The sequence below is a fragment of the Halteromyces radiatus genome (genome assembly GCF_025201355.1).
Source record: "Halteromyces radiatus strain CBS 162.75 chromosome Unknown BX664scaffold_1, whole genome shotgun sequence".
Taxonomy (NCBI): domain Eukaryota; kingdom Fungi; phylum Mucoromycota; class Mucoromycetes; order Mucorales; family Cunninghamellaceae; genus Halteromyces; species Halteromyces radiatus.
Window position 1 is genome coordinate 3,213,479 of NW_026251687.1, and position 21,070 is coordinate 3,234,548.

General features: G+C 34.4%; 6 protein-coding genes across 6 annotated transcripts; 2 read left to right on the plus strand and 4 right to left on the minus strand.

Moving 5' to 3' along the window:
• Positions 1–225: 225 nt before the first annotated feature.
• BX664DRAFT_377459 (uncharacterized protein) lies at positions 226–4,016 on the plus strand (the record flags this gene model as incomplete). The annotated part of the gene is made up of 13 exons (XM_051548775.1): positions 226–349; positions 404–569; positions 669–809; positions 927–1,077; positions 1,134–1,250; positions 1,328–1,426; positions 1,513–1,718; positions 1,806–2,216; positions 2,303–3,185; positions 3,266–3,337; positions 3,400–3,511; positions 3,574–3,702; positions 3,783–4,016. The coding sequence occupies 13 exons, from the start codon at positions 226–228 to the stop codon at positions 3,899–3,901; spliced, it is 2,730 nt and encodes a 909-aa protein (XP_051405290.1). The 3' UTR covers positions 3,902–4,016.
• A 260-nt stretch (positions 4,017–4,276) lies between these two features.
• BX664DRAFT_321953 (origin recognition complex subunit 2-domain-containing protein) lies at positions 4,277–6,127 on the minus strand (the record flags this gene model as incomplete). The annotated part of the gene is made up of 1 exon (XM_051543393.1): positions 4,277–6,127. The coding sequence occupies exon 1, from the start codon at positions 6,094–6,096 to the stop codon at positions 4,279–4,281; it is 1,818 nt and encodes a 605-aa protein (XP_051405291.1). The 5' UTR covers positions 6,097–6,127.
• A 126-nt stretch (positions 6,128–6,253) lies between these two features.
• On the plus strand, positions 6,254–8,437 carry BX664DRAFT_321954 (WD40-repeat-containing domain protein). The gene is made up of 7 exons (XM_051543394.1): positions 6,254–6,298; positions 6,359–6,569; positions 6,632–6,836; positions 6,894–7,078; positions 7,178–7,321; positions 7,399–7,494; positions 7,579–8,437. Exons 1-7 carry the CDS (start codon positions 6,273–6,275, stop codon positions 8,326–8,328), a joined length of 1,617 nt encoding a protein of 538 aa, XP_051405292.1. The 5' UTR covers positions 6,254–6,272; the 3' UTR covers positions 8,329–8,437.
• A 219-nt stretch (positions 8,438–8,656) lies between these two features.
• On the minus strand, positions 8,657–12,227 carry BX664DRAFT_382217 (uncharacterized protein). The gene is made up of 5 exons (XM_051549027.1): positions 12,020–12,227; positions 10,598–11,891; positions 10,476–10,523; positions 9,363–10,391; positions 8,657–9,255 (listed from the first exon to the last, which is right to left on the minus strand). Exons 1-5 carry the CDS (start codon positions 12,202–12,204, stop codon positions 8,779–8,781), a joined length of 3,033 nt encoding a protein of 1,010 aa, XP_051405293.1. The 5' UTR covers positions 12,205–12,227; the 3' UTR covers positions 8,657–8,778.
• Positions 12,228–12,735: 508 nt separating this feature from the next.
• Positions 12,736–14,135, minus strand: BX664DRAFT_255121 (RGS domain-containing protein; the record flags this gene model as incomplete). Its single annotated transcript, XM_051540397.1, has 3 exons — positions 12,736–13,095; positions 13,305–13,552; positions 14,015–14,135. The coding sequence occupies 3 exons, from the start codon at positions 14,133–14,135 to the stop codon at positions 12,736–12,738; spliced, it is 729 nt and encodes a 242-aa protein (XP_051405294.1).
• A 1,295-nt stretch (positions 14,136–15,430) lies between these two features.
• Positions 15,431–20,972, minus strand: BX664DRAFT_321958 (armadillo-type protein). The gene is made up of 19 exons (XM_051543395.1): positions 20,903–20,972; positions 20,660–20,829; positions 20,473–20,588; positions 20,275–20,366; positions 19,907–20,208; positions 19,610–19,835; positions 19,478–19,545; positions 19,059–19,406; positions 18,128–18,955; positions 17,585–18,047; positions 17,442–17,509; positions 17,154–17,352; positions 16,909–17,091; positions 16,661–16,807; positions 16,483–16,599; positions 16,298–16,369; positions 16,009–16,180; positions 15,786–15,932; positions 15,431–15,699 (listed from the first exon to the last, which is right to left on the minus strand). The coding sequence occupies exons 1-19, from the start codon at positions 20,945–20,947 to the stop codon at positions 15,566–15,568; spliced, it is 3,897 nt and encodes a 1,298-aa protein (XP_051405295.1). The 5' UTR covers positions 20,948–20,972; the 3' UTR covers positions 15,431–15,565.
• Positions 20,973–21,070: the final 98 nt, after the last annotated feature.

Below are 21,070 nucleotides of genomic sequence, written 5' to 3' on the forward strand. Positions count from 1 at the left end.
TACCCCTTAACTTTCTTTTTTTTTATTTTTCCCAACAAAAAAGGGTAATTTAACCAATTTACCAAAGTCGTCGGATATTAATGGTTCAGGGTAAACCATGATGATGAAGTTGAAGGAACACATACTGGGTTTTTCTTTCCTCCTCTTTCTTTCCCCTTTTACTCTGATTTTCTTTTCTTTTTTTTTTTTTTTTCTTTTTTCTTTTTTCTTTTTTTTATATTATAAATGACATTATCCATTTTTACATCACGTTTACAATCAACACCTATTCCAACACCAATCATAGGTGATAAAAGTAGTGGGATAAATGGATTTCGAAAACGTAAAGAAGCGGGAAATTACTGGCTTGGTAGAACATTAGGAAAAGGATCATCTGGAAGAGTCAAACTTGGTTGTCATAAAGTAACGGGAGAAAAGGTAGCGGTGAAGATTATCTCCAAAAGTTATTTAGCATCTAATGCAACTACTGAAAGAGCTGTCAAACGAGAAATCGCTATCATGAAACTAATTCAACATCCGCATATCATGCGTTTGATTGATGTGATTGATGTTCAAGATTCTCCAAATCTGTATGTCAAAAAAAAAAAAAAAAAAGGTCATATATGTCATATATTGATTAATATATATATATATTTATTTTTTTATGACATGGGGTGAGTTGATTATAGGTATCTTGTTTTAGAATATGTTCCAGGTGGTGAATTATTTGAGTATTTGATCAATCATGGTAGATTATCAGAAGTAGATGCTAGGAAACATTTTCAGCAAATCATATTTGCCATGGATTTTTGTCATCGGCACTTAATTTGGCAAGTCCCCTTAAATTCTTTTTTTTTTTTTTTTTTTTTTTTTTGTTTTATTTTATTTATTTATTTATTTATTTATTTATTTATTCTTTTCTTTTTCTTACTTGTTTTTCAATATAGTCATCGCGACCTCAAACCAGAAAACTTATTACTCGATGAATCTTCAAATATTAAAATAGCCGATTTCGGTATGGCGTCACTTCAACCTAGAGGTACTTTATTAGAAACCAGTTGCGGTTCTCCCCATTATGCTAGTCCCGAAATAGTTTCTGTAAAGAATCCTGTCTCAAAATAGTTTGTAATATATTAATTCCTCCATTTTACTAGGGTATTCCATATAATGGTACTGCTTCTGATATATGGTCTTGTGGTGTTATTTTATATGCTCTTCTCTGTGGGCACCTTCCTTTCGATGATACCAATATTCGTGAATTATTGTACAAAGTAAACTTTTTTTCATTCATTAACCTTCTATGTAACTCATTGCTTTTTTTTTTTTTTAACTTGGTTATTCTCTTTAGGTTAAACGTGGAAAGTATACCCTTCCAAAATTTTTGTCAAATCCTGCCAAAGATTTGATTCAAAAGATATTGGTCGTACATCCGGATAAACGTCTTACGGTAAGGAATGGATAGTATATTAGAGTTAGATATGAATACTTTGATTGATACCTTTTTTTTTTTTTTTTCTATTACTTGTAAATTAGATGCAACAAATTCAGGATCATGAATGGTTCAAGATGGATGGTATTCCTGTCAACCCAACGCTAGCTCCTTCTTTCTCCGGTACTGATCAAATCATCAAACCAATCAAAGACATATCAGCAATTGATGATCGCCTTTTGGAAAGCCTTCAAACACTATGGATGGATCGCTCTAAAGAACAATTGATTGATGCATTGATGAATCAAGAGTAAAGAATTGATATACTTGGTCGAATGAAAGCAAGATAAGGATACTAATCGATCCTCTCTTTTTTTTTTTAAAAAAAAAAAAATAGATACAACATGGAGAAAGTAGCGTATACTTTGTTACAACGACATTCAACTTATTATTGGCAAACAAAGCACGATGATGATGACGACGATAATGAAGGAAGCCATATCAGCACTTATTCATCTAGAAATTTGACAAAACCCCGTGGACGACGCCCTATCACTATTTGTGGTCCTCAAGTTTCTTCTATCAAATCTGCATTACCCAACTTGCATCAAGGCAATGAAATAGATAAAATTATATCTCCTCCTTCACCTGGTGTTCAACGAAATTTCTTGCAAAGGAAACATACCATAGATTCATCGCTCTACCCAATTCGATCTCCCAATTCAACACAACCAAAAAGATCTCTCTGGAACAGAAACAAATCTTATCAGCAAGTGGATAATCATTGTCAGCAAGTGGATACATCAAAGTAAGAAAAAGATAGATAAAGAAAAACAAGAGCCGATTGTTAGACAAATTTTTTTTCTATTTTTTTTTCTTTTATTTCATTACTAGATATCATTATAAAACGCCACAACGTCATTCATCAGTTACAACAAGAAAGAACAGATATACCATGTCAACACATCGTTCAACTGCGTCAACCTCAGCAACCGAAAATATATTTGATTCTTATTTTCTATCTTCAAAGGCAGAAAGACGAACCTTGAAAACAAGGTATTCCAGTTCTGTGGGCATTCATCTAGACAAAGACAAGCAAGAATTAAAATCGCCATCAGTCATCCAATGTCAACAGCAACGCATGTCACACCAACAGAGACTTCATCAAATATATGGAATGGATCATTCAATAGAACAACCACAACAATCAACCTATCCTATTCTATCACCAGCAACAAGTACACCACGTTCAGATACGCGATCCCGTATACAACGTTTATCACAACATATGTCTCGACGTACTGGCTCGTTTGGTTTTCCTACATTATCCTCCCAAGATTCGACAACTTCGATTATATCACCAAAATTACGGAAAGCCAAAAATCGTCTTTCTGCTCCTCTATTTATGCACTCTCTTTTTAGTTCCAACTATCGCGATAATAATAGTAATAGTATTCCTCAAGATAATAACATATGCTCTATTGATCAACTATTACAACAACAATATCCTGATTACCAAAAGCAACAACAACAACAACAACAACATCATCATCATCAGCAACAACAACAACAACAGCAAAAGCATTCTCGTCAATCATTACATTCTCCCGGTATTCACGAATCACGACCATCCCACCCTCTTATGTGCAGCACATCTCCTTTATTAACAAGCAAACCACGGGTCGCACCATCCTCTCCACTTCTCAAGGCCCCAATGTTTGACAGCCCTCGGTTATCATCATGGCTGCCTGCCCTCTTACATTTCAAACAACCCAAGGTAATGGTCGTCTATTGCAAAATACATAAGATCATATCATTATACTCTTATTTATTTATAGTCTTTATTATCTATTTTAGGTATGTACTATCAACTGCATCGCTAAAGACGAAAAAGAGGCTTTTGGAAAAATAGCTCAAGTGATTCGAGAGGTAAGAAATCAAAAGTATATATAGAATATACTTAGTTATTTTATTATTTGTTTGCAAAATAGCATATGAATGGATCTTTTGTAGAAAGCAAGGATATCAACGGAAAGATCAAAAGAAAAGGATATATTGAATGTCGATCATTACTTACAACAGGATCATCCATATTCCATCAACGTATGAACGATATGTTTTATTCCATCAAATATTGAATGATTAATCCCTTTTTCTATTTTTAGATGGTTCACGGAAACATCATTTGGTGCGTTTCAAATTAGAAAAGGATCAGGAACAACTATTGAACCCTTTCATGCTATCTCAAGACAAAACACAACGATTGGTGAAAATCAACTTTATTCAACAACAAGGTAAACTTATTTGTTTCAAACCATCCAATACTGGCTCATTGATTATTATTATTATTAATCTTTTCTTTTTTTCGTTGCAGGGGATACGATTGAATTCATAAATGCAGTCAAGATGGTAGAAAAGGTTTTAAACGACTATGAAAAAGAAGCTGAATATGTTGTCTCTGCCAATGGATGGAGCATGACAACCAGGCGATGATCGGTCATACACAATATTAGTTAGATAAGATTCAACCATATGCCGTTGTCCCACATCCTTCTCTAGACATATACATTTATGTACACATTATCTTTTTTTTTTTTTTATTTTTTATGACACAATAGTAAAGACTTTTTTTTTTATTATTATTAATTCATTATGGATGATTGAATGCTATTTCAATTTTGTTTCAATCATGAAGACTCAGGATGTATGAAGTAAAGAAATATTATTTATTTATTTTTGTATTATCGTTATTGCTGTTATTGTTATAATGATTGTTTATTTACAAAAGTATGATATATATATGTATGAATAAGAAGTAAGAATGACTAAAATAAAACATAACTAAACTAAAAAAAAAAAAAAAAAAAAGGCTATTCCATATTTTCAATGATCCCCATCAGAGTTGCTTTATCCAAAGGCATATAAAAAAGTTCTGTTCCATCAGGTAAACGTTTGGTAACCATGACTTTGTGATCCTTGAATTCCATCAATTGCGAACGCATACCGGTTTCAGTCGAAACGAAGAATTGTTCACGACACTTTTCATAGTACTGATGATAAGGGAGACCCACGTGTTCCGATCCACGATCTGTGTTGTTCATTTCCATTTCCAAGAGTTGATATTCGGCCAAGACTCTAAAGATCCCACGCGCATTGGAGGTTAAAGAAGCCAAGACATATTGTACACCACGGGCACCACCGATTTCACTGGATCGCATCAATAACGAATTTTCAAAGCTGGTTTCCACAAGGTAATTGTCAAATGTCGTTGCATCGTGATAAATCCAATTGAATCTTGTTGCTCGTACATTGTCCCACAATAATCCTGCATTGATCTGATCAATCGTTCCTACAAGGTGAATATTGCTTGCTTCCGCCAAAGTGGCCAGTGCTGATTGTGCATTGTCATTCCGAAGATTCATCCCATCCATATTATGTACTACCAAATACAGTCGTTTATACGCTCGGTCCTCGTCTGCAAAATAATCTTGTATCATTGCCAATTGTTCTTGAAGTGTTCCAGGTACATTGCTAGCTTCCAAAGCACCCACCAAGATCTTCGTCATGATATCCTTGATCGTGATTGTGGGGAAAAAACCATTGACTACAATCAGAGGTCCATCGTTCAGTACTTCCATGGCAAATTTGTTGATCAACTTGCGTTTGGAACCATAACCATAGAATACAAGATTAAAACCTGATTGTAATTCGAATAGCCACTGTGGGAAATGTTGTTCATGATGTGCTGTGAGTGTTGCTCTTTCTTGACCATGTTTAACTGGGGCTGCTTCTAGAATCGATTGAAATTCTTGTGGTTCTAGTAGAGGTAATTTGGATAATGTGTTGTTGGATGTTTTAGAACTGCCGTGCAAATCTTGAAAGTATCGCTCGTATCCCGAAGCTTCATCAAGTAATGATCCTGTTAATCTTGCTTTTACTTCATCATCGCTATCGTCATCATCATCATCATTATCATCATCATTGTCGTTGTCATTATCGTTGTTGCCATCATCCTCACCCATTTGTGTATTCATTTTCTTGCCTTCGCGTCGTTGTATATAACTGACAAGTTCCATCTTTCGTTCTAGACGTTGTCGCTTATCATTGCTGCTTTGTGTCGTATTCACTTTTTTTTGATTGCGAGAAGGTCGACCACGTTTTTTGGTGGGTATCATGGTACTGCTGTCTTCCTGATCGTTATTGTTGTTGTCATCAATGGCTCGTTTCATCATATTCAAAACAGATTTATTGCGTACAGTTGAGAATCCAAAGATGTTGCGACCAGAAATATCCATATTTTCCTTTTCATCCTCACTATCTATATCATGGTTGGTAGTTGTAGTTCGTGAGAGAGCATAAGCTTCCGCTTCTGCTATGGCACGTTGTGTTTGCTCGTCTGGTTGTTCATTATTGCCAGTTGGTTGCTCTTGTTGCTTCAATGTCTGTATTTTTTGCTGTTCCTTGTCTTTTTCGTAACGTTTTTGTAAGTTTGTATAAAATTCTTGTTTGTTGTTATCGTTGGTAGTAGTGAGTCCCAAATGAAAAGAAGAATATCCACGTTGTCCTTGGCGAGTTTTGATAGAACCGTGTTGCTTTGCAAGTCCTTCTTCAGCATGAGCTTGTTGTACACTGACTTTAGAAACAATATGAATAGGAATATCTTGATCTGTCTGACTTGTCAACTTCATCCAAATAAAATGTTGAGAATAAATCAAAGAAGAAAAAATAAAAAAAAAAAAAAAAAGGAGTCAACACAGAAAAACAAAAATGAAATTTGTCGGTGTCAGAAATGCAGTGAAAATTATAAAAAAAAAAAAAAAAAGTGCAAAAAAGAGAACATTGCCTCTTCCATTCACTTTTTGAAATGTCACTTGCTCTAAATACAGACGAGTAAGTAAACTTTTTTTTTTCTTTTGATAAATCATATCACTGACTTTATATTTAAACTAGTGCTCTTCGACTGATCATCCAATTCTTACGTGAAAATAACTTGCAACAAACTCTATCAGCCTTACAAAATGAATCACCTCTTGTTTTCAATACTGTGGAAAATAAAGAAGCATTTACTCAAGATATCTTACAAGGAAGATGGGTTAGTGTTCTCAAACAAGTTAATACATTGAAACTACCTATAGAAAAGCTATACAATGTCTTTGAATTGGTAAGATCTGCTGTATATATATATATATTTTATAGCTAATCTATTTTTCTCTTTTTATATAGGCTCTAGTGGAATTGGTTGAACAAGGTGAAAAGGATGCTGCTACTATGGTACTAAATAGTCCCGTACTACAATCACTACGACGACAAGATACCGATCGATATGGTAAACTAGATCACCTCATTGATAGATTACCACAAGTGGATTTTAGTGATATCTATGACTCGAATAGTACCAAAGAACAACGACGCAAAAAGGTGGCAGAAGGTAATGTTTATACAAATAATTTATATTAAACTGACACATCATTTCGTTATATTTTAGATATATGCAAAGAAATTACTGATGTCCCACCATCACGCTTATTGACGTTATTGAGTCAAAGTCTTCTATGGCAACAACAAAATAATGGTGTCCAATTGGAAACTGGATATGATCTTTTCAAAGGAATGATGCCTATTCAAACTACAGAGGATGCTTGTGTATCAACACCTTATGTCAGTATCAAGGTAACTTTCATTCATCAAACTTTATAAAATAGTTGAGATCTCATCCTTTTTTTTTTTTTTGTTTATTTTATTTTATTATTATTACTATTTTATATAAAGTTTCCTGGAAAGAAGACGTATGCTGAATGCGCTGCTTTCGCTCCTCATGGTCAGTTCTTAGCGACGGGTACTGTGGATGGTTTTATTGAACTTTGGAATTATAATACAGGCAAACTACGAAAGGATTTCAAATACCAAGCTGAGGTAAGAATCAAAAATAAAGAACTAGAATATGTCATCTTAAAAAAAAAAAATCTATATCATTTTTCTTGAATGGTTAGGATAACTTGATGGCCATGAATCACGCGGTGACTTGTTTGAATTTTAGTATGGATGGTGAATTTTTAGCAACTGGATCTATGGATGGAACTATTGCTGTAAGTCAATTTTTTTATTATCATTATTATTTATATGTGATGAGATTTTTTTTTTTTTTTTTTTTTTGTATGATGATGGATTAGGTATGGAAAGTTGCTAGTGGTGTATGTGTACGACGTATATCTTCAGCTCATAGTCAAGGCGTCAGCTCATTATGCTTCAACAAAGATGGAACACAAATTCTCAGTGGAAGTTATGATCATTCTATTCGGATTCATGGGTTGAAATCTGGAAAGACATTAAAAGAATTCCGTGGGCATACGTCATTTATCAACAGTTTACTATTTTCTCCTGACAATACACGAGTACTCAGCGCTAGTAGTGATGGAACTGTTAAGATCTGGGACTCAAAGGCAACAACATGTTTGTATTCTATCATACCTCAACCTCAAATCGACAGCAATAGCAAAAGCAATACGATCAAGACAGCGGCTGCAGTATTGAATCCAATTGGTGGACTCGGTAGTCAAAGTGTACAGCAAATCTTACCTTTACCGAAACATACAGATCAATATTTGGTATGCAACAAAAGTGATATTCTCTACATCATCAATATCCGTGGTCAAATTTTGAAAACATTCACCTATGAGTCTGAAAAGGGAGTGGGTGGAACCAATGCTTCCTTCATTACAGCGGCTACTTCACCTCAAGGGGAATACATTTATGGTGTGGATGAAAACTCTGTACTTTATTGTTTCCAGACCAATAATGGTACTTTAGTCAAACAAACAAAACTGACAACAACTGAAATTACTGGTATGGCTGGTCATCCTTTATCAAATGTGTTGGTGGTTTACGACGATGCTGGTTATGTATACTTCCTTCGACCTTAGATTTTGGTTGTTATTCATGTTGTCTCAAAAAAAAAAAAAAAATTAGTATATATATTGTCTATTTTTTTTATACCATTCTTCATCCTAGTTTATATATAGTTATATTCTGTCTTTTTTTTTTTTTTTTTTTTATTCTGATCAAATAGAAATTATAAACAATGTATATTCTACCATTATTACTCTAATTTGAATATGAATGTGTCATAAATATAAAACCATATTAGCCAAAACGATCGATACGGGAAAGTGAGTGATGAACAAGTTTAGTTTCAATGATTGATGAATGATGATTATATGACTAGATCATAAAAATGGAGTCATGTCAAAGGAAAAAAAAAAGATTTAGTTTATTACTCAATAGTCCATGATAAAGAGTAAAAGAAAGTCTACATTATGTACAAAATAGATAAATAAATAAATAAAATGGAGAACTATCGTAAAGTGATCTAATTAACTAGAGAGTTCTTGTTGTAACGCCCATAGCCAAGCTTCTTTTTCTTCCATATTGGACGCCAGAAATACAAAACTATGACCTTTTCTTCCAAGTCGATGTCCCAGTTTCAACAAACTAATATGTTCTTTGATTTGCATGATCCAATGATTCTTGGAAAGAGAGTAACGTTGCCACACCACAAAAGCAGATTGATAAATTCCTTCATTTCTTGATCGTTCCCCATCCAAGGTCATCATTGCTGTTGGTCCATCGTTCGATTTCAGGTCTGATGGATGATCCACACCATAGACATAGGTAGCCCGCGTACTACTGTTGTTGTTTTGTTGGCGCTGTAATCGAATTGTACGTCTCTTTGTCATTATACCATGTCGATTGTACCGATATAATAGTAAGCCACGTCCTCTTGATAGTACACAGAGGTACCGTCGGAATGTATTTTGCGTATTCTTTCTAACATAAAGTACACCAGATTGCTAGATAGGGAAATAAAGAAGTAAAAGTGTGTTTAGTTGGATTGATCAGTCAAATATATATATATATATATATATATATATATATATATATATATAAGGTTACTTACCAGAATGGTTTTGTGGATGTGTCTGTACCATAGACTTGATATTGCTTGAGACAGTACAATACCTTTGGATTGACATTCTTTTCCATAAGTGATCCCTCTGCGTAATCTGCGTACCCATTCAAACATTGCTTGTGCTGATGTCGCCTCAAATTGAAGTCTAGTCGAATTGTCATTCATCACGAGTTCAAATAGTCGTTTTTGTCGTTTGCAGAGTTCTGTTTTTAGTAGTTGATTAGAAGAAGAGGATGAAGAAAGGGCTGAAAAAGTACGATGTTGAAGAGAGGAAGGTGACGAAGGAGTTGATGTGCCGGTCCTTGAAGGAGGAGTTGTCGCTGAAGACCCAGGTTCCTTATTGTTGTTGTTGTTGTTGTTGTTGTTGTTTTTGATCCGAACAGGTTGTACACGATCGACCAAGCTGAGATCAATAACTGCATACGCATACCCAACCTGTCCAGCACGTCGTAACATATCCGCTATTCTTGTTGCTTCCTGTTGAAGTTCCATATCATTGTCCATATCAACACTATCAGGATCACCATTATCATCGCGATTGTTGGTTACAGCTGCTGCTGTTCCTTTGATAACTTTGCCTTTTCCATATCGGTTCCCTGACTTCTCATTTGACGTATTTTTGTTAGAATGGTGGAAGAAAAAGGACGATCTTGGACCATGCTGTGAAGATGATGATTGTTTTGTAAAGAATCCTGGCATAGATTGAAAGAAGTGATGTTGATTGCTCTTTTCTCCATTATCCTGTTGTTGATGCTGCCGTTGTTGTCGTCTTTGTTGTCCACCGTTACCATATCGTCGAGGATAAAGGTTCATCAAAGTAGCAGCGGATAACCAGTTCAAACTCCATCCACGTTTTTGATTTTCTTGTTGATTAGGAAGTACGGCTTTTGAAGGATCAATAAGGAAGAGATAGTGACCCTCCATCAGAGCATACATCTGTGATTGTTGGTGCTTGTGCTTGAATTGACCTTTATCATTTGTCGATTGCAATAAAAAACCTTCCATAGACAATGGTGACTAATCATTTGGAAAACACAAAATAGAAATATCATTAGATACAATTGATTTTGTTCTGTAGTTTGTCTGAATATAAATGCATACCTCTAATACTTGATCAGGAGACATACTGCGTAATTCCAAAGAATGTTGCTAATAATAATATATAAAACAAAATAAGTTTGATTTGTGTTGATTTTCTATATGTCCTTTTTTTTTTTTAATACCTTTTCTATAAGCTGTGGACAAATCAAAGAAGCCGAATCAGAAATCCATTCGATACGATGACCAAGTCGCCAACACAATGACATCATTTCAGGAGCCATGAGTTTATACTTGCACCCTTTTTGAATCTTGGCATCATTCAACATTTTGAAGAGGCAGTGCTTGAGATCATTCGCACGTATCACACATCGAGCACCTTGATCCATCACAGAAGTCAGAGGCACGCGGACAAAAGTGGGAGTAATTGTATCACCATAATCATCCTTTTCTTGAAGACATGGAATAATCACATCCAGAAAAGGTGGGATCGACTTTTTGCTGCTGATGTGTTGATGAGAATAAAGCTGAGTGAGTTGCTGATTATGTTTTTGATTGTGGTGCTGTTGATGATTGACATTATGTTGTGGCGTATGTGTTGCTGCAAAATTCATGCTTACCATGGGAATTTGTTTATAAAGAGCCATATACCATGCTTGAGATTCAATGGATGTAGGTGCTTGCAGTAAAAATACAGTTGTGCCACCAGTTTTGTTTTGGTATTCGAGTCGTATGGTATAATCAGCCATGGAAGCTAGAGATAGTTTGGCCCTACTTGTCTGTGAATGATATCGTTCTTTGTGTTGTTGTTTTTGAAATTGCCAAGAGTTAAGATGAGAAGACTTAGAGGATAACGTAGGTTGCCACCATTTTATACTTTTGTTGGTATTGATTCTGAGTGGTTTCTTCGTGTATGAAAATTGAATGGTATGAGCTAATCGAGGACCGTGCAAGAGTAATGGTGATACAAGATATAGTTCCAGACAATCGGGTTTCAATACAGCTCTAAATTCACGCCATGCAAGTCTAGTTTCTTGCCGTTGTACTGCTCTTTGCTGTTGTTGTTGTTGCTGTTGTTGCTGTCGTCCAAAACGTCGCTGATATCGATTCAAATCTCGTTGTTGTCTACTGGTATACCAAATGCTTGTTTTACAACATAATAATTGGCCTGTTTTCAATATGGTATCTTTGTGTATGGGAAGATCGTTGGTGGAAGCATCAGCTGTGACTGGAATGGTGGCCACTTGACATTGTTGCTGACTACCTTGAGGTGGATGGTAAGAAGGGGTTAAAGACAAGTTTCTTGAAGAAGAGGCTGATGTTGAGGATGGTTTTTGTGTTGGAGTTGCTAGAATTTCATGAATGGTGGGTATAGTTGAAACATCTAGCTTACGTAGTGTTTCTTCTTGGATATTATCTTCATCCTGCTGTATTGAGTTTGGAAAGTTTAGGTGTATATCCATTGGGTCATACTGTTCCCTATAAAAATAAAAATAAAAATAAAAATAAAAAAAAAAAGGAAAAGGTGAATTGAGTCATAATTGAAATAATCCTTTATTTTATCAATGTAAGGGGTGAAGAGTATACATATATATGTATATATGTACCTGGTAAGTTTCTGCTCGAAATGTGCTTCATCAGTTTGAAATAGTAGACGCGCGTTGGAGGTACCAATAAAGGAGGGATATAGAGTATCATTATCTTTAACAAAGAACATGGTATCGTGATTCTTTGAAGATGGTATAATAGTAGACTTTAATGAATATAATTTGCCAAATTCATTAGTGGTCATAAAGGTATAGAAAAAAAAAAAAAATAAAGAAAGAAAGAAAGAAAGGGAAGAAAGAAAGGGAAAAAAAAACGAGGGCGGAAAGTCGAAACACAAAATGGAATTTATTTTTTTTTTTGAAGCAGCAGTAGACTTGCCTTATAGGGAAATGTGGAGAAAGAAAAACTTTATTGTATCAATGTAAACGCTTTTTCCCAAAAAAATCGAATAAAACTACATGCTTATTCTTTAAACCTCTCTTTTGTTGTTGTTGTTGTTGTTGTGAAGTTGGAGAAGGTGGAATAGATAGATGGTCTTGTGAAGGACATGATCGATAATAATCAAATTCAACTCCTATTACGCTACAACAAAACTCATGAATCATGGCTTTCACCATATCATGATGTTTTCTTGTAGATTGATTTACATTCATAAAAATAGGTGTATCTGTATGGGGATTTGTATAAATCATAGCATGCATTCTCTCCAAATGACCAATGAGATTATTGACAGCTTTATCTCGAGTCTCCGTATCATAGTATTCCGATGATTCACCTATAAAAGGAAATCGAATAAGACAAAAGAAAAAAAAATTCCAATGTTCCTTTTTTTTTTTTTTTTTTTTTTTTTACCACAATCTCTAATCATTTGATTCCAAATATCCGTACGAACAAATTGCATAAAACTTGATTCCAAGAGTAAATAAACTGCACGTTTAGCTGTTTGGAAACATCCATTCACATTACGATTTGCCAAAGCTAGCATCACATCTGATCGTACTTTATCATCCAGATTCACTTCAAATTGACTATTCCTTGATAAATAAATATCAAATATATGTTGTGCTGTAGCTAATTGTTGAACAGTAGAAACAAAATCTATTGTATCATATTGTTCTAGTTCTAAAAAGAAAAACTAACAAATAAAAACAAGAATGAGAAGAAAAAAAAAAAAAAAAAGGAGGAAATTGAATAATGAGAACCAAAAGGAGTAACAAAGAAAAAAAAAATCATTCAACTAAAGGAAGGACTTTTATCTGCACGAGTACAAACATCTCAATTCCTTTCTTTTTTTTTTTTTTTTTTTTTTTGGTTTCCCCTCAATAATATCCTTTCTTATCTTACCAAATTTTCACAACTATATTCTTCCAATAAGTGATATAGGAAATAACATAAAGGTATTTTTGATTTCAACATTGTTTTTAGGCCCTCTTTTCGGATATCTTGTATACAAATGTCTTTTAATAGCATGTGTTGATTTTTATGATGATGTTCCAAGTCACCAGAAGATGATCGTCGTTTTTTGATTTTATATAAAGTATGAATATCAAAATTAGGAAGATTCATCGATTGAATTGATATTTTCATTGATGCTGCAGTCATACTGGTAATAGAAGATGATCTAGGTCGCGATGATATCAACGTTGTTGATGATGATGATAATGGATTGCTTATTGTAGATATAAGAGATGAAGATGATGCTGTTGAAGAAGAACAAGAAGAAGAACTTGAAAGAAATACTTGTTGTTGTTCCAGTGATGTGGGATGTTCCAAAAATAGAGTAGAGGGGTTAGTTATTATTGTAGTAGTATCGGCGGCGGTGGTGATGATTGTGTTGGTTGATTCCACATCTTCCATCATTGTACATTCCGTAGATTCGATAGGAGGAAAAGTATAATCGGTACCTGATGAACCAAACCCTATATTCACTAGACTACTCCGCCTGTTATCCATAGTGACGTCAAGCATATCATTACTACGATAATAAATACTGTTGTTTCCATGATGATGATGATGATTGTGATGTGTAGAGATGGATGCCATCATATGATTACCTCCAATATTTCCACCATTACTTCCTCCTATAGCATCTGCCACTAATGATGATCGTCTTGATTTACTAATTGATTTAGGTGTTCGAGCAGATAATAGGGATTCCCCATTGCCAGATGACATACTACTCCCACCTAGATATGATGATCGTCTCTTTTTTGAAAAACTACTATTGTGAAATAGTCTTTCGATTTGCATTATATAGTGTGAATATATTAAGAGATTAAAAAAGAAAAAAAAAACAAAGAGAAAGAGAGACAGAGAGGAAAAAAAAGAAAAGAGATGAATTATGAGATTCACTGCTTTTGTTGAAGTTTTTTTTTTTTTCAGAGAACAGGTTAAAATACAAATATATATTAGGAAATCCATCTTTAGGAGTAGTAATCAATCAAGATTTTGTGAATACAAATAAATAAAAGGAGGTGAATGCCAAAAAAAAAAAAAAAGACGCGGGTACGAAAGTGGTGAATATGACCAGGAAGATCTGCGTCCCTGACAGACCGCGGAGAATCAACTTTGACCATTTTTGATTTGCATGGTCGCACTCAATATCGTTATCATGACAACAGCCGATAATTCTTTGTTATATTTTCATTTCTATTGACGCTAAGTGCTACAGTTCATTTTAATTAAGATAATCACAAGATAATATCAATGATCATATCATCGATTATGAAATAATCCTAAAAAAAAAAGACTTATAATCATATCCATCCCTTTTATTCAAAGTTGCATCAATAGTAAAGGAGAAACAAGGGATTTATTAGGTGTATTTGGTTCAAACGCAACCACAAAAAAAAAAAAAAAAGGTCAACCAAAAAAAGGCAATCAATCATAATAAGATATGTTCATTATTGTATATTTGTCTTCTCAGATAAATCAATCTCCTTTTTTTTTTTTCTTTTTCCTCTCTTCAAGCACACAGCATCCTCATTACTCCTTTATTATTTTAGTTTCCAGGCAAGAGTCATTCGGCACTATTTAAGGATAATCCCTTGATAGGACCCTGTTATCATACTTATGACAAAAAGGATGATGATTGGCAGTGAGTATCATATCTCTCATATTATTTCACTTTTGTTTTGTTTTGTTTTTGATTACTATTCTCGAGGTCTTCGTTCACATGTTAAAAACGTGCTTGTGATGATGTCAAGTAGTAGCCGCAATATCTCTTTTCACTGATTTTCCTTCTTGGTCTCTATGATTCCATGTGCAACCTGGTCCTTTTTAAGTGGCAATAGTTTTTCTTCTTTCTCGAAAGAAAGCCAGTGCTGTTTATTGACTTTTGGCGATGTTCCCTCACCTTCACTATTTTATAATGAATCTTAGTCCCCCAATTCTGTCGCACGTCCATCCATCATCCACTTATCATTTTGTTTGAATCAATCAGCAGTAAAACAATTTGAAAGTCATCATTCTTATATAATAAAACGCGATTTGATATTTTATTTTGGGAGTAAAACAAAATAAAAATAAATAAAAAAATAAAATAAAATAAAAAAAGAAGTACTACAGGCTAATACTAATCCATCCGTCTGTTGAGCGTAAGTATTCTACGATGAAAGATCCATATAATCACCAGATCTTGATTCCCGTTTCCCAACTTCAAATGCTGTTGTTTTGTATTCATCTGCCAAAGGACCAGATCGTACTTCTTCCACAAACTGTTCAAACTTGGGGCTAGTCCCTATTTTCATTTCCCAAAGAAAAAAAAAAGAAGAAGAGTGAGGTTGGTTTTTTTTTTTATTATTATTATTAGTTAATTTTCCTTACCAGTTTCAGAGATCACAGACAAAGCAACTATACAACGAATAGTGGCACGAACTAATTCTTGATTCTTTTCCAATTCTTGTTTCACAGCATTGCTTCGAATCTTGAAATCAAGAGTTGCCTTCAAAGGAGCCACCAAATCATCCAGTTCTATAAACCAATCAATAAATTATATATATATATATATATCAGTATGACCTCCATGATCCTATTTTCATTTACTCACTTTGAGATACTGCCGTAGATGCTACTTTGCTAAGCCGAATCAGCATCAAGTAAACAAGCATTTTGATATCATGTTGATCATTCAAGCCAATTCGAACACAATCCAAGTAACCATGAATATCAATCCTATCTAAACATGTAGATAATAATGTATACAAACATTCGTATGCTGCCTAAAATAATAAATAAGAGTAAATAATCATAGATGCATAAACATTCCAATCGTAATGCCACGTTCTACGCAGCCTCACTCTTCCTTCTCCTCTTCCTCCTTTATTTTCCCCTTTTACCTTTCGAAGTTCCAAGCCATCATCCACTTTGTGTTTGAAGGGTCCCATTTCTACGGTATGGATCAATTCTTCCTACGTGGTCAATAGAACCAAAATGAGGAGATTGTCAAAAAAAAAAAAAAAAAAACAAGATTATCACCCCTTTTTTTATTTTTTTTTTCTTATTTTATTGTCTTCATTCTTACCTTGACAATAGTTTCTTGATAAAGGAGAGGTAACAAAGAAGGTAAGACATCACGCACGAGGTAGGCTTTGCGATGAAGAGCTGAATTGACTGTCAGTAGGGCTAATCGTCGAACATTCTATCCAATCCAGCAAAGACCTGTTAGTGTAGTAACACTATATTTCATTTCTTGAACTTACAATATCCGAGTCTTCCAATAAGAGTAAGAATTGAGCGACAACGGGTTTCAGTAAATCATCATTCTTCTGTATGGGATCAACAACAATATACTTGAACGCAGTAGCAACAGTTGCTCGTACTTGAGGAGAAGGGGATGCCAATCGAGCCTAAGGAACGAAGACGAGACAAACCAAAGAAAAGAGAATATGTAAATAATCAATCTATTTTTTTGACTTTTTTTTTTATTGATTTTTTTATTGATTTTTACCTCCAATTGAAGAAGATACTTTGATGAATTGGTCAAGGCTAGTTTACCAAGACATTCGCCTACTACTGATCGAGTGCCTTCTTCCTGGTCCGATTCACTACTTTCCAATAGTAGCGTCCATATATCATCAGATGCTTCCTCAAGTGCAATGATTGGTGTTTGATAATCACAACGAGTAATCACCTATATAAAATGTCAGTAAAAAATGGATATCATCATAATATATCTTTTTTTCTATGACTTACTTCCTTTAAAGCATGTAATAACAAAAATCTTCTTTTTGGTTTTTCTTTGATTTGAGATACAATCAATGGGAAGTACTTGCCAATATTGCCAACTGTAAGATTTCCAAATGCAAATGCCGCCGCAAACTTGACTTCTTCAGATTGAGCACTGAACAAATTAAGAATATCATTGTGGATGGAATCATGACTACTCAAGTCTCTATCAAAAAAAAAAAAAAAAAAAAAAAAAAGTCAAATGGTGGATATCGAGAAAAATATTCATTATAATTCCTTATAATCAATACTTACACTTTGTGACCAATTTCACCCAAGATCAAAAGACTGAGATAGCGAACAGAGTCATTGGATGATGCATTCTATATGCCAAAATAAAAAAACAGGAATCAATTACTCAAGGAAATAAATCTTTTTTTTTTTTGTTAAAATTTTACTTTGATATAATCCAAGAATGTACGCACTGTAGATTCGCAATGGGCTTGATCGTTGTTGATGGCTAAAACTGCGACACATTGAGCGACAGTAGAAGCAGATTGTTTATTAGCTACTGCAGCAACACCACCAGCAGAAACACCAACAGTATGAGCAGATAAAAGAGGATCCACCAAACCCTTGATAAAGACATCATAATCCGCTGGACTGGCTCGTCCCAAGGAAGCAAAAAGATTTAACAAACTCTTGAGTGAAGCTCCTTGAAGTAAAGGTGACTGAATCAATTGGAAAAGGGTAGGTAAAATCAACACCTTGATATCAGTGACTGAAGTGGGTCGAATAGTAATGATAGAATCAACGAGTTGCAAGGCAAGAGGTAAAAGGTGTAGATCGGAATCAGTAATCAGAGGTCGAACTTCGGTCAGTAATTGTTGATAGCTTTGATCACTGATCTTGGTACCAAATCTATCATTTCAAGATAAAAAAAAAAGTTGTTTACTATTTCGTTTTTTTTTTTTTTTTTTTTTTATCTATTTTCTTTTCACCTTTTGATCAAAATATTCAAACATTCAAGACTTGCTACACGGAGAGATCTGTTGCTTTTTCTTAACAATAGAGCAATACCATCAACAGCAGTAAGAACACAGCGAGCCAACTCTTCACCTGCAGCCACAGGACTTTGAGACACAATAGCCAAAGTACGGACACTGATCAGTCTTGTCACTTCATTTTGTAATCTTTCCAAGAGGACATTCCATGCATGTCGTTGTTCTGATTCTAATACATCCACCGCTTGAGCCAACAAAGCTCCAAGACACATGATAGATCTTTCTTTGACTTCTTGATCAGCATTGTTTGTTCCAAGTACCTTAAGTGTCAATTGATAGATTTCCATAATATAACCTACATAGTCTTGATTCACAGGCGCAATATTGTATTCATTTGTATTGGGAATACGTTGAATAGGGCGGATAGACTTGATAAGTTCAATACAAACCATAAAAGCTTCCGATGTAATCTTGTAAAACCGATCAGAGATGCTGTTAATAATTGCAGGGCATAGTTGATGTAGGTAAGGTTGGGTCACGTTCGCAGGATGAGTGCGTAAAAATGTACGTAAGAAAGATAGGACTTCAATTTTTAGATTGGAAGACATGGCTGATTGTTGTAAATCCAAAGTTGATGTTGATAATGATGATTCAATGACCGGAACAAACAAGGAAATCTCATTATCCAATCCACCATGTAGTACAGTGATCACCACATGTAATAGGTGGAAGCCGATTTGACGGGTTTGAGTTGATTTTGATGATAATTGCTTTGACAATGTGCGACAGAGTTTGGGTACCTGAGCAAGAAGTTGCTGTTTTGGACTATCATAATAAAAGGAAAAAAAAAAGGTTTCCTGGTTTAATCTTGTTTCTGAATAGATGGTCATCTTTCTTTCCCCTTGTTTCATGATTTTCTTTTCTTTACCCTTCAGTAATATCCATATTTGTTGTTGATACAGTATCTACAGCTTTTAATATGAATCCTTCATCATAACTAGGCATGTCAAATTCAAGATCAAATTCATTCGTCATGGCACTAGAATGTCCGTCAGAGCTGTACAAGTTTGTTTGGCGAAGAAGGGCAATGAATGCGTTGAGGATATCGATTCTGACAGATTCTTCACGTTCATTGAAACGACTGATAAGAGCTGGTGATACTGATTCGTAAAGTTGTAATAGAAGATCGGAACGAGTTTCAATCACAGATGTCAATAGTTTGGTTGCTGCACGGCGTACTTTCCAAGACATATCATCGTCATCATCCGAATATTCTCTTATATATATACATCAAAAAAGAGAAGTCAATATAACCCCCTTTTTTTTCTAATATGTATATAAACTTACGCAATATCATCATATTCATCTTCTTCATCTTCTTCTTCTTCATCCTCATCCATCATATCATCATCTTCCTATGTAAACAAGATAATTAGAATATAATACAATAAAGATAGTAATAAAGTGAAATTCTCTTACATCATGATCTGCAAAGTTAGGATCATATTTCAAGAATTCCAAACCAAGAGTAATAATTTGATCAATGTAAACAGTGATTTCAGTGGGACATCGCACAACAAATGATTCCAAGGTTTGCAAGCTAATTTCACGAAGTTCATCATCTTCATCGGCTTCCTGAGCATATTTTGTGATAATGGGCACAATTTCAGATAAATGTTTTCCAAGTCGAGTAGGGCTATATCGGCTAAGAAAGAAGACAGTAAAGGAATGAAAAAGAAAAATGAGAGAGAGAATGGTTGATGATATATAGAGTACCTTAAAATACCACTGGCTTGCACAAATGTTCGTAGCTTGTCATCAGAGTTTTGATTCTTTTCTAGTCCTTCCAATATATAATGCAGAGTAGTATCAAATAACGCATCATTCACATGGACAACTAAGTAACCAATAGCCATTGTTGTTCGTTTTCTGATGGTTGTTCTTGAATGAGATAACAAAGGTAACAAGGTTTGTTGGATCGATGATTGTTGTGCCGCTGATATTTGACCACCAAAACGTGATATAACATCGGCCAAGATATCTAGTGTATCCATTTGTGTTTCATAGTCACCTTCAGCCTACAAATTATAGAGATTAATCACTATATTTAACTAGTATCTTTTCCTTCATAAAACAACACCTACTTGTTGAAGAATTTGTAACAGCTTTGGAATAATGCTTGCACTGACACGATGACCACGATTAGGATTGACCTCCAATACGACAGTTTTCAGACCTACATATCAATAAAGAATAAATAATAACAATAATAACAACAATAAAGAGTTAAGGAAGTATAATTCAAAAAGGTATATGCTATTTTCTTTCATTTCTATTTTTACCAATGCTAGCAATCCCACGAAGTTCTTCATTCTTTTGTTGAGAAGCAAATTGACACAATTTGTTGATAATGTCCAGCATATGTTCTTCCCTAATTTGTTTTACCAAAGGAGCCAAGCTATATCATAAACAAATACGGTTGTGAGCACTTTTTTTTTGTTTTATTTTTCTACTTTTTTATTGTTTTACCATTTCACAGCGAGATTTTGTACTTCTGTGTTCTTATCACCCATCAATTTCAAAACAGCAGCCACCACTTTTGCTTCCACCAAAGAGTCATTATTGAAAGAGTTCTTTTGAAGTTCATTCATAAGATCATTCAAAGCCATATACCGAAAGTCTCGGTCTTCACTATCCATCTATATGTGTGTGTCAAAACAACAGTATAAGAAAAGGTATAAATGTTTGGAATGAAGAGATTATCTCAATTACCTTTTCTAAAAGATTGGCCACCATATAAGCACTAGAGTCAGACATAATGTGATATAAGGAAGGAAAAGAGTAGCGCGTCTACAAAGAAAAAAAAAATTAGAGATTTTTTGTTCGCTTTCTCTGTCGTTTTAATCGCTGTTTAAAATGACGTGGCAAAGAGTCAACGCA

What these genes read in the sequence shown, in the direction of transcription:
- BX664DRAFT_321954 (XM_051543394.1), top strand. Translation starts at nt 6,273, where the DNA reads ATGTCACTTGCTCTAAATACAGACGA. An exon ending in ATTTCAAATACCAAGCTGAG is followed by an intron (nt 7,322 to 7,398) that starts GTAAGAATCAAA and finishes TTGAATGGTTAG; the next exon opens with GATAACTTGATGGCCATGAA. An exon ending in CTATGGATGGAACTATTGCT is followed by an intron (nt 7,495 to 7,578) that starts GTAAGTCAATTT and finishes ATGATGGATTAG; the next exon opens with GTATGGAAAGTTGCTAGTGG.
- BX664DRAFT_382217 (XM_051549027.1), bottom strand. Translation starts at nt 12,204, where the DNA reads ATGACCACTAATGAATTTGGCAAATTATATTCATTAAAGTCTACTATT. An exon ending in TTCGAGCAGAAACTTACCAG is followed by an intron (nt 11,892 to 12,019) that starts GTACATATATAC and finishes TTATTTTTATAG; the next exon opens with GGAACAGTATGACCCAATGG. An exon ending in ACATCCACAAAACCATTCTG is followed by an intron (nt 9,256 to 9,362) that starts GTAAGTAACCTT and finishes TTCCCTATCTAG; the next exon opens with CAATCTGGTGTACTTTATGT.
- BX664DRAFT_321958 (XM_051543395.1), bottom strand. Translation starts at nt 20,947, where the DNA reads ATGTCTGACTCTAGTGCTTATATGGTGGCCAATCTTTTAGAAAAG. An exon ending in GATGAATATGATGATATTGC is followed by an intron (nt 19,407 to 19,477) that starts GTAAGTTTATAT and finishes TATATATATAAG; the next exon opens with AGAATATTCGGATGATGACG. An exon ending in TATTGGAAGACTCGGATATT is followed by an intron (nt 16,600 to 16,660) that starts GTAAGTTCAAGA and finishes TGGATTGGATAG; the next exon opens with AATGTTCGACGATTAGCCCT.